Below are 12,927 nucleotides of genomic sequence, written 5' to 3'. Positions count from 1 at the left end.
GTATTAAAAAAAATAACGGATTATACTGTCAGTATCATCATCTACTTCTCTTTTCACACCAAAGTGTAGATATTTATCAAAAACTGTCCCCTACTGTGTTTCCTGTGGTTTTAAACCCTACATTTAACACCGTTAAAGGTATAATGCTGCAGGTGGCTTATTATCATGGGACTCCCACTTGTCACTCACCCTCCCTATAAGCCCCGCCCTACTAACGATGACGTCACAGGGCCGTCCTCCGCATAGGACTGCCAGAGTGTTCACTTCACAGCCGCCAGTGAGCATCTCGGTACTCAACAACTTCCAGCGGACTGCTTCAAACACTTTTGGACTCACAGGGGGACACCGTACCAACATGGGTGAGTTTATTTTTCTTATCTTTTATTTGTTTTAGGCATGAGTTGTTTTTTTTTTTACTAGGAACAACACAAGCGATGCTAGCTTTTTGGGCACATTGGCTTCACGTTAGACTAAACTTTGTGTAGTGCAAACAAACTTGCTAAAAAAAAGTGTGCTGTTGTCTTGTATTGAATGTGTTGTCCAAAACGGGATTGAGGCTGCGAGGAAAGCGATTAAAAGAGATTAAGTGTTGCAGGATTGTGCCTGTGCGAGTGTGTGGGTGTTTGGAAGCTCAGCTCTTTGCTGACTGTGTCCACTCTTACTGCTTGGATTGAAAATAATCACGTCTTGGGGTTGCTTTGAACCTGCTTATCACTGATTGATTGATTCAATCAGTGAGTGCATTGATTGTCTGTTGAGAGTTTATTGGAAGTTTGCAAGTCAAAGTACAAGAACAGGCACCAGGCAATGCAATGCAAGTGTGTGTTTTGGAATGGTTTGTTCCAATATTTCAAGCATTGTTATTAATTCTCACTCCAAATTCTACACCTTCACCTTTTCCATATACACCAGGGGTCTCAAAGTCAATTTACTTGGGGGGCCACTGGAGCTGGGGTCTGGGCGAGACTGGGCCGCATCAGGTTTTTTTCAACAACAAAAAAAAAAAAATCAGAAAAATTAATAAACTTTTTTAAACGATTTTCTACAAGAAAAGCTCTGATAAAACATTCCACTGTTTTCAAATATCTTAATTTTTATTTTTCTACACAAAATAAAATGAAAAATAAATAAACAAATCAAGAATAAAGAAAATCAATCAGTAATAAATAAATATAATAATAATAATAATAATAATAATAATAAAACGGCAAATAATAAAAAATGAAGAAACCACATATAGTTGGTGGGTAGACAAATTATTTTTTTTCAAATTAAAATTTACAAAGCATTATTAGAGCCCTGTACACATGACAAAACACGACTATAGTCACATTTATACTTTTTTTTTAATTTACAACATATTGCGCAACTGCAGGGTCTTGAGACACATGCTAACTCGCAAACTAGAGAGCTAGCGACCTAAACGGTAGCCTTCAAGTTATTTCCTTTCAACTTAAATAGCCAAAAACTTACCACTTCCACACGGATAGGGAGGATAACTATTAACAGTTATTTAACCTTTAACATGAACATTAATCAAACGTAATAATTTTTTCAGGGTACATGATACCATACAGCATCCATATCAAACTAACATTAAACTTTCATATCAAAGCGGGGGCCTCAAACTAGTGTCCTGCGGGCCACATTTGGCTAGCTGAAATAGTTTTTTTTGTGTTGTGATGCACAGAAAAGGGAAATAAATATGTGTTCATGTTTCTAATAAGGATTGTGAATTGGGCATAATTCCATAAAAAAAGTGCAGTAAAGAGTTTGGCTTCTCAAAATCGTTCGCTACGATAGGAACAAGCCCCGGGCCCTGGTTGTTGTGGCGATGTTGCCGTTTTAGTTAGCAAATTAGTTTTGATAGATTCATGTTTTTTTTTTTCTCATGGTGGAATGCTTGCAGATCATTTGAAACAGTGAGAAATCTCACATGATTGATGCCACGTTTGTTTACATGTGTGCTCGGAGGCGTTATGACAGAAAAGGAGCGCTTGATTTGCTCACGCTATGCCCTGATTGTCTTCTTCCCCACTCCTTTTCCCGACAATTTATTTTGTGTTTTATATGTTTGTTTTTCTGTCAAAGCACACATGCAGAGTTAATTCTTTGATAATATTTTTACGATAGGAACAAGCCCCGGGCCCTGGTTGTTGTGGAGATGTTGCCGTTTTTAGTTAGCAAATAAGGTTTGATAGCTGGATGTTTTTTTTTCTCATCTCATCGAGAGAGTTAATTCAGAGTTAATTGCAGAGTTAATTCTTTGATAATATTTTTACGATAGGAACAAGCCCCGGGCCCTGGTTGTTGTGGAGATGTTGCCGTTTTAGTTAGCAAATAAGGTTTGATAGCTGGATGTTTTTTTTTCTCTCATCTCATCGAGAGAGTTAATTCAGAGTTAATTGCAGAGGTAATTCTTTGATAATATTTTTACGATAGGAACAAGCCCCGGGCCCTGGTTGTTGTGGAGATGTTGCCGTTTTAGTTAGCAAATAAGGTTTGATAGCTGGATGTTTTTTTTTTTCTCTCATCGAGAGAGTTAATTCAGAGTTAATTGCAGAGTTAATTCTTTGATAATATTTTTACGATAGGAACAAGCCCCGGGCCCTGGTTGTTGTGGAGATGTTGCCGTTTTAGTTAGCAAATAAGGTTTGATAGCTGGATGTTTTTTTTTTCTCATCTCATCGAGAGAGTTAATTCAGAGTTAATTGCAGAGTTAATTCTTTGATAATATTTTTACGATAGGAACAAGCCCCGGGCCCTGGTTGTTATGGAGATGTTGCCGTTTTAGTTAGCAAATAAGGTTTCATAGCTGGATGTTTTTTTTTTCTCTCATCGAGAGAGTTAATTCAGAGTTAATTGCAGAGTTAATTCTTTGATAATATTTTTACGATAGGAACAAGCCCCGGGCCCTGGTTGTTGTGGCGATGTTGCCGTTTTTAGTTAGCAAATAAGGTTTGATAGCTGGATGTTTTTTTTTTCTCTCATCGAGAGAGTTAATTCAGAGTTAATTGCAGAGTTAATTCTTTGATAATATTTTTACGATAGGAACAAGCCCCGGGCCCTGGTTGTTGTGGAGATGTTGCCGTTTTAGTTAGCAAATAAGGTTTGATAGCTGGATGTTTTTTTTTTCTCATCTCATCGAGAGAGTTAATTCAGAGTTAATTGCAGAGTTAATTCTTTGATAATATTTTTATGATAGGAACAAGCCCCGGGCCCTGGTTGTTGTGGTGATGTTGCCGTTTTAGTTGGCAAATAAGGTTTGATAGCTGGATGTTTTTTTTTTCTCTCATCGAGAGAGTTAATTCAGAGTTAATTGCAGAGTTAATTCTTTGATAATATTTTTACGATAGGAACAAGCCCCGGGCCCTGGTTGTTGTGAAGATGTTGCCGTTTTTAGTTAGCAAATAAGGTTTGATAGCTGGATGTTTTTTTTTTTCTCTCATCGAGAGAGTTAATTCAGAGTTAATTGCAGAGTTAATTCTTTGATAATATTTTTATGATAGGAACAAGCCCCGGGCCCTGGTTGTTGTGGCGATGTTGCCGTTTTAGTTGGCAAATAAGGTTTGATAGCTGGATGTTTTTTTTTTCTCTCATCGAGAGAGTTAATTCAGAGTTAATTGCAGAGTTCATTCTTTGATAATATTTTTACGGTAGGAACAAGCCCCGGGCCCTGGTTGTTGTGGAGATGTTGCCGTTTTAGTTAGCAAATAAGGTTTGATAGCTGGATGTTTTTTTTTTTCTCTCATCGAGAGAGTTAATTCAGAGTTAATTGCAGAGTTAATTCTTTGATAATATTTTTACGATAGGAACAAGCCCCGGGCCCTGGTTGTTGTGGAGATGTTGCCGTTTTTAGTTAGCAAATAAGGTTTGATAGCTGGATGTTTTTTTTTTCTCTCATCGAGAGAGTTAATTCAGAGTTAATTGCAGAGTTAATTCTTTGATAATATTTTTACGATAGGAACAAGCCCCTGGCCCTGGTTGTTGTGGAGATGTTGCCGTTTTAGTTAGCAAATAAGGTTTGATAGCTGGATGTTTTTTTTTTCCTCTCATCGAGAGAGTTAATTCAGAGTTAATTGCAGAGTTAATTCTTTGATAATATTTTTACGATAGGAACAAGCCCCGGGCCCTGGTTGTTGTGGCGATGTTGCCGTTTTTAGTTAGCAAATAAGGTTTGATAGCTGGATGTTTTTTTTTTCTCTCATCGAGAGAGTTAATTCAGAGTTAATTGCAGAGTTAATTCTTTGATAATATTTTTACGATAGGAACAAGCCCCGGGCCCTGGTTGTTGTGGAGATGTTGCCGTTTTAGTTAGCAAATAAGGTTTGATAGCTGGATGTTTTTTTTTTTCTCTCATCGAGAGAGTTAATTCAGAGTTAATTGCAGAGTTAATTCTTTGATAATATTTTTACGATAGGAACAAGCCCCGGGCCCTGGTTGTTGTGGAGATGTTGCCGTTTTAGTTAGCAAATAAGGTTTCATAGCTGGATGTTTTTTTTTTCTCTCATCGAGAGAGTTAATTGCAGAGTTAATTCTTTGATAATATTTTTACGATAGGAACAAGCCCCGGGCCCTGGTTGTTGTGGAGATGTTGCCATTTTAGTTAGCAAATAAAGTTTGATAGCTGGATGTTTTTTTTTTCTCTCATCGAGAGAGTTAATTCAGAGTTAATTCTTTGATAATATTTTTTTCCCCCCACAAAACTGCATGAAATCATCAATCTGAGCATTGAACTGAGGGTTCCAATGTATGGGTTTTGAGGTAATTCAGCAAACAAGCCGCTCCATGTTGGCTAAAGGCTGTTTTACACAACAAGCACAAGCTATGATTGCAAGCTGTTTGTGTTTTTTTTCCTTGGCCGTGAGAGTGAGAATATGTATCAATGCTCATTAATTCGCCGGGAGGCTCCCACAGAGGCGTCTTTGTGCTCCTAATTTGGAGGCGCTCTTTTGTTGGAGCCTCGTTCATGAAGACTCAAGTTCACTGAATCGCTCAAGAGTTTCAGGGCGGGATGCCCTTTGAACTGACTACCCCCCCTTCCTCCTTCGTCTTCTTCTTCTTCCTCCTAACATCGCAACCACCATCTTTGTGTGATTTACCCTGAGGGAAGAACCGTGGCACATAAGCATCTGAAACACAAGGCTGAACTACTTTGCTGTCTGTTTTTATTTGAACTAATTACAACTACACTCCGACTTTGACCAAACCAGATCCGCCCCCCCCCCCCAAAAAAAAAAATGTTAACACAAAACATGTTTTTAGAGTTTTACAATTATGTCTTGTAAATTGTAAATGCATATTAATGACAAATGAAGGGACGCCACCTTCAAGTTTTGCCATGAGTTATTTCCAAACAGTGTTTTCTCACTTTCTTTATCAAAATGTTGCTCCCTGGCGACTTTTTTTGGCTCCATTTTGGGTTATTTTATAGCCGGGATCAAAAGGTGAAGTGAAAAAATACGATAGAATTCAAGAAATAACTCATGGCAAAACACGAAGGTGGTGTCCATGTTGATCTCACTGCCATATCTAGTCTTTGGGAACAATAACATCAACCACAGCCTCATGTATCCCTTTCATTCATCATTTATATGTATTTATTTTAGGACTGTCAAGTGATTAATGTATTTAATCACGATTAATTGCATCGACCATTTCACCGTGTACGCCACCTCTCGGCCAAACACCAGCGACCCTAGTGAGGATAAGCAGCATAAAAAAGGGAAGCATGGACGGATTAATTTAATTTTGTGCATAGTTAACTCATATTTAACCACATTTAATCGCAAATGAAAAAAAGTACACAATACATAATAAATAAGATAAATTATATCGCTATACTGTTTTATCGATAGTACGCCGATAATGCACAGTCATGGTCACATTGACCGAAGCCCCCACATAGCTGTCCTCGGCTATGCCTGCCGTTAACTAGCAGCTTGTACGCAAATTTTAGCTCACAGTTCCAAACAAAAATCCGCCGAGCGACGACTCAAAAGAATCGTTATTTGCGACACTCGTATCCCAACGTACCACACGTTAGTAACACACTACCTTTGTCAGCCCTAATTTACATACAATTAGAATTGTACCACTGTATTTGGTGTCTACGTGTATACATGCAAAGTAGCATGTAGCATCAAACAGCTTGTTGTTAGCATGTTAGCTAACAACAGAGGAGGAGTAATCTTACGATAATGGTGATCAATGAAGCTGAGTCATTAAAACAACAGTCCAGAACAGGGGTGGGCAAACTACGGCCCGGGGGCCACATCCGGCCCGCCAAGTGTTTCAATATGGCCCGCCTGTTTTTTTCCAAAGTATTTCATTTAAACTCAACACATAACCTGGCATCGTGGCTTGTGCCAACTTTTTGATGGTTGAGGTAGCTGCTTTATCAATTTCGTTATTTGATGTGGTCTGTTGTTTACAAAATACTCCTGGAAAAAGGAGCACAAGCACAATAATAGTAATAATAAAAAAAATAATAATAACAATAATAATGTTGTCAATAATGATAATACTACTATTATATTAATATTGTTGTTAATAATATTAATATAATAATGGTAGTAATATTATTATTAACAAAATAATAATAATATAATAACATTACTATAACTAATAATGATAATAATTCTAATAAAATAATAATAATAATAATAATAATACATTTATAACACACTTTACATCAAATAAATGATTTCAAAGTGCACATATAGCAGATTGCATAACACTTTTACATGTAAAATATGTGTAAAAATATAGGTGTAAAAATGGACTGTTACGTGTAAAATACTACATAATCCCCCCCCGTCAATTTTGTTAAATTAATGCGGCCCGCGAGTCAAAAAGTTTGCCCACCCCTGGTCCAGAAGCTAATATACTAATAGTTTTACTATTTTGGTTAATATAGCTGGCCTTATAATAATATATGTGAATGTTCTGAACTCCTGTTTCCATGCCAGTGTTGTATTTAGCAGATGGAAGCCTGGGGGAGCAAAATATTTGAGACCGACATAAAAAGAAGCCTCTTTTCGGCATGTGTGTAACATTTTAAGACCAAACTAATCAAACGCAGCACATTGATTGTACTCAAAGCCAGGCTGCGATCATAAAATGTAACTTTCATCCTTTATGGGAACATTTCTTGTGTTTTTAACGTGTTTTTTTAGGTGAAGTTTGTTTAAATCACATCCAGATTTAACACCATAGTTTTTTTTTTTTTGTTGTTGTTGTTGTTGCGGAATTAAGTATGACGTTTAGTAATGCCTTGGTGATGAAATATGTTTTCCAGCTGCTCTTTTACTCCAGGGTAGAAGTAGAGGTGTGAACATGATGTCAGATGTTGCAGTGAAAGCTTCATGATAACACACACAGAGGTCAGGGGTCAAAATGCGTCCTTCATGATGATTTTGTATTTTTTTTTTTTTTTAAAAGCTGTGATTTCCACATTCCTATCCAATCCGAACGAGGATGTCTGGAAAGTGTCACATCAGCATGTGTAACACGCACACACACACACACACACATAGTTGATGGACAGTGTGCGCTGTGACCCGGCATCCTGAGTCGAGACACATGGCGGCCATTGCTGGCCCTGCGGGGGTGTTTTTGCACGTTTAGCATCAACAACATGTCAGCCCAGTCACTTTATCTTCCTCCCTATTCCCCCGGAGATGCGATACACCCTTCTTAAAGAGTGTTTTTTTTTTTTTTTTTTTTTTTTTACAATGTCTCCTCAAATGAGCAAACTTTTGATGACTAAACCAACACGTCTGCGTCCCCATCAATCAAGCCTAAATGATCTTCAATTTAGAGTCGTTAACTACACACAATACGCTCGGTAATGAGGTCACTGTCATCATAGTTGGGCGTCTATCCATTTGGCAAGAATTAGAAGAAAGAAACAAAGAAGAAACCACCTTAAAAAAAAAAAAATCAGCTTTTTTTTGCATGTGGCATCTTTGCCGTGCTTGCATGTTAATGTTCTGGAAACTTCTAACCCCCCCCAGTGAAGACAAAGCACGCCATTGATCATTGTGACTTGGAATGATTGGAATAGAAGATCCCGACTGACTGGGTATGCCTGTGTTCAAGTATGTGCAATGGCCATGAACGCCACTGATAGACTATTCACTGAGTGTGTGTGTGTGTGTGTGTGTGTGTGAGTGTGTGTGTGTGTGTGTATTCACTCCAGTGAGAGGAGCTCCATGGTCAAAGTGGCAGTGGGTTATTTCATTCTATGTAGGAGAACAAAAGTTTTTCCACCGATGTCCACACAGAAATACGTAGAAATGCCAAGATGTTATTTAAAGAAAAAGCCATGGAAAAGTTCGATTCCATTTGATTTGAATCAACTTCCAGGTCTGGAAATTATTTTAAAAATTATTAATGTTTACCGATGTTCATTCATTTATTTTTTACCGCTTATCCTCACGAGGGTCATGGGCGTGCTGGAGCCTATCCCAGCTGTCTTCAGGCGAGAGGCGGGGTACACCCTGGACTGGTGGCCAGCCAATCACAGGGCACATATAGACAACCTGTTCACGACCTTCCAAATGCGTTTTATAAACACTATTAGAGCCCTCTAGGCATGAAATAACACCCCTATAGTTACATTTACGCTCATATTAGACAATATTGTACACATTCATTCATTCATTCATTTTCTACCGCTTATTCTCACAAGGGTCGCGGGGGTGCTGGAGCCTATCCCAGCTGTCTTCTACCCTGGACTGGTGGCCAGCCAATCCCAGGGCACATATAGACAAACAACCATTCACACTCACATTCATACCTATGGACAATTTGGAGTGGCTAATTAACCTAGCATGTTTTTTGGAATGTGGGAGGAAACCGGAGTACCCGGAGAAAACCCACGAATGCACGGGGAGAACATGCAAACTGGTCGATGGTGGAATTGAACTCGGGTCACCTAGCTGTGAGGCTTGTGCACTAACCACTTGACCACTATGCAGCCCGTTTACCAATGTTCTGTTTCCTAAAAGATAAAATTATGACCAACAACAACAACAACAAAAAGTTTTTCAACTTCATTCTACTATTGAACAATAAATTCACCGGATTTTTAATTCATCTTCTCTCACAAATCCATCAAAGTCATCATCTTCTGTATCTGAAACAGCTGGCCAATTTCGTCATCAAACATGCCGGGTTCCCTCTCATCATTGTTGGAGGCAGTCTTGTTGACAGGCAAGTTTTGGGCGATTTTAGATGCAAGGCCGATAAGTATGAAAATATTCAATTTCCAAACAAGGACTCCGACTTGATGGAATTCCACTTATGACGGTTGGGCATCCAACTGTTGGTGTGAAACCCAACAGTAGCCACGTTTACATGAGGAGTTTTTCTCTTTCCGAATGACCTTTCCGAAAGCAATGGTATCTATGGAAAGGAATATTCCAATGGCGTGTCTCCATGCGCCGCTATAATCAACCAGAATAGTCAATGGGGCATGCCCAGTAAAACGTAAACACCAACATCACGTGATACCGACTTCCTGGAGTTTTTCTTCCACTTGTTGGAATGACTCCGTATTCCCAGTTTTTCCTTCGTCCAGTCTTGGAATTTAGTTTGAATCCAAAACAAACTTTCCTTAGCAGTCCAGTGCCGATTGCTGGCCTCCATTTTTTTTAAAGTGAAGAACGTGTGGAGCTGCGTGTTACGTCATATCTCAGCATTGGCTGAAAGAACGCACCCGGGAACAGGAAAAGATAAAGTTGAATCTTGCTAATATTTGATAATGAAGCTGGGCACATGTTTTATATAGATATGTATTTTCTTTTGGAATAAAAGTGGACTTGTGAATGGCGTATAGAAGGGTTTAGATTCTGTTCCACAGATGGCGCTAATGCACACCAAAGCTGCTTGCCAACCGCCAATAAACAACAGAAGAAGAAGAAGAACGCAGTCTGACAACTTTCCGTTTGAGCGGGTACAAGATACCTCAATCGGATTGGGGAAAGGAATATTCCACCCCTGGGAATCCCATTATATATTCATTGGGATTGGCACTTTTCTTTGGGAATGAGATGTATACAAAGGTTAGATTCTTCCAGTTTGAGCAAATAATCAATGGAATTGGAATATTTGGGTCCATGTATACGTGGCTAGTGACTCTATTGTTGATAACAGTGAATTATATAACAACGCTGGCTGGGCAGTTAGCTTCTTACCGCTATTTCAACATTGGTTCTGTTCTGACTTTTATCTATAAGACAAGTCGTTGTTTTTGTTCTGTGTCCACAATATGTTGGCAACTGTCTATTTGCCAGAGGTCCGCACGAGTGTTTTGTTCACAGGCGTATTATTGTTCTAGAAGGCTTGCAGGACATAATGGAACCATGCAGCTGATGAGTGTTCATTGAAACATTCAGCAGCCATCTATTCTGCACTTTTGATGCTTTTGTGTGTGTGTGTGTGTGTGTGTGTTGGAGCACTACACAACTTGGCATGCACTGTACACCGTCTCCACAGAAAACATTGATTCAATAGTAAATAAAGGGTTTTCTATAAATAATGTAGTATGATTGTATGTCAATGTTATTGTAGTACATGGTCTATTTTAGTAAGACCATACTAAAATTTTCACCATTTTTTTCAACCTGACTACGCGCTCCCAAAGACGTATTCATACGTCTTTAATCAGACGTAGGCCGCACGGTGTATGAGTGGTTAGCAAGACCTGGCTTCGACTCTCCGCTTGGGCATCTCTGTGTGGAGTGATGACACGTTAGCGTTAGCGACCGGTCCCGGGTGTAGCTGAAGTCAACTGGGATAGGCTCCAGCATACATCCGTGACCCTAGTGAGGATAAGCGGCATAGAAAATGAATGGATAATTAGGCTTTTATGTTTTTTTTTTGTTTTGCGTGAAAGCACAAAGAGGTGATGATGCAACTCCACAATAGAAAAGATCATGTTTGGTGCAATTTGAAGCTGAAAATCAGCTAAATTTCATCAGCTGATAATGAATGTAATGTAATGAAATGTAGATTCAGTGCCTTTTTCTGTCAGGTGTTTACACTGAAACTTTAAATACGAACATGGTTGGGTTGTAGAACTGCATAGGCAAGGATGTGGATGTGGGAAGACAGTCATTTGAAACTTCCTGAAGGTTATGGAACAAAAACGGAGGTTCTGTCCAGACATGGGACGACCCTCGACCCAATTGAGTGCAGTTCAACAGGCATTTGAATTCCCAAGTTTTCAAAACATCTCTCAGTTTATTGCATTGCAGCAAATTATATCCACAATAATTAACATACTGACACGAGTACAGCTTGCAGACGATGCGGCGGTGATGATTTCGGTAGAACCGAACCGTGCAGAATAAGAAGAATCACTTCCAGCTAATTTTCTTCTGTGTGTGTTTGTGAGAAGTGAGAGCAGAATTCATTAGTGGGCTCCTCCACTGTGGGATCCTTGCAAAGATTGAGCTGCTGGCTGCGTGCCCGCCCGAGTGTATTCAAGCCTCTACAGATCGGCTTTTGTTCTCACCGCTTTTTTTTTTTTTTTAACGCGGCTGCTAAACAACCGTAAGACAAAAGCATGTGGGGTGCATTGGGGAACAGCAATGGGAAGTTCCTAGAAACCACGTGGATTGGGATTAACTATGAATGTCAATGAATGCATACTGTAACCCTGCATGAGAGTGAGGCATCTTGATGTTAAAATCTTTATCGTATTCCGAGGTGATTTTTTTTTTCCTTTCTCAAATGAGAGGCACGCTCGGCCCCCGAAGAAGCGTCTCTGCCAAACTGTGGAAAATGTGCAAAAATGTTGCTTTTATTCGGCGACGGATGCTCAATCAATGGTTGTTTTTTCGAATTTCTTTTGCATTCAATTGCATTTAAAAGGCTGCAAATGAATGATAATGATATTTAAATATGCCTGGTCTGTGTCAGAGCCATCCTAAAAAGACATCGCTCGGCAGTGAGCCCAAGTGGTTGGAATCTGCTTAATGTTTCAGCTATAGCGGAAGAAGGAATGGCAGCTTAAGGGAAAAGGAAATCTCCAATGTTTCTGTCTGAAAAACAGCTTGACCTCGCTCGCAACCACGCGTACAACCGAGCCATATGAATATGACATCAACGCCGTCTCCTAAGTCATTTAAGCGTTTGACCTGGACTGCATGGGAAAAGACTTATGCAGCATCTGGAATGTACGCAGCGACTTTACGGATATATCGGACTCGGATATATCGGAAATTCGCTCACAACGGACAGATAAAAAAGAACCAATTTTTCTGTAATGCATTTCCAATAAAAATTCATTGCATATATCGGATTTTTTATAACGGATTTCGCCTATTTCGGACAAAATCTCCAGTCCCATTCCAATGCATTTCCATGAAATTTCCCTCGCATATATCGGATGGCCGCATCGTGGCGCTCCGATTCGCCGAATCGTGACAGGCCGCTATACGACGTCATTTGCAGCGTTTGCAGCGTTGCCTGCGCGTCCAGGTACATTGGAAACATAGTCAAGGAAGTGCCTTTTTATAACGGATAAAATCCCATTTACGCATATACCGGATATAAATCCCATATATGCGTAAAACGGACATTTTCCGGTATACGCATATAACGGATTTCGCTTATATCGGACAAAACCAGTGGGAACAATTGAATCCGATATATCCGAGGTTTACTGTATGTGTAACCCACACTTGAATGACAATGTTTGCATATTAGCACCCACTGCATGGACAAAAGTGGGGACGTTCGGACCAGTCTGTGCCCTTTTTCTCGTTCCGTGCACAAAGCAAGGTCAATAAAGGCATGTTTGGATGAGTTTGGTGTCGAGGAACTTGACTGGAAACACTTGACAGTCAACATTGGTGACCTTTAACCTGCATAATGGAGGAAAGAAATGTTATTTAAAAAAAAAAAAAAGTAATA

The 12,927-nt window shown here is 39.4% G+C and overlaps 1 protein-coding gene across 2 annotated transcripts in view; it reads left to right on the top strand.

Moving 5' to 3' along the window:
• The first annotated feature begins 219 nt into the window (after positions 1-219).
• gpm6bb (glycoprotein M6Bb) overlaps positions 220-12,927 on the top strand; it is a 42,985-nt gene continuing 30,277 nt past the window's right edge. For both annotated transcript variants that reach the window (XM_058082283.1, XM_058082284.1), the window contains exon 1: positions 220-359. In XM_058082283.1, coding sequence (XP_057938266.1) covers positions 356-359 — 4 coding nt within the window. In that variant the 5' untranslated portion in view covers positions 220-355. The remainder of the gene's footprint in view (positions 360-12,927) is intronic.

The sequence above is a fragment of the Doryrhamphus excisus genome, chromosome 9 (assembly GCF_030265055.1).
Source record: "Doryrhamphus excisus isolate RoL2022-K1 chromosome 9, RoL_Dexc_1.0, whole genome shotgun sequence".
NCBI lineage: Eukaryota > Metazoa > Chordata > Actinopteri > Syngnathiformes > Syngnathidae > Doryrhamphus > Doryrhamphus excisus.
This window is presented reverse-complemented; position numbering and strand designations above follow the sequence as displayed.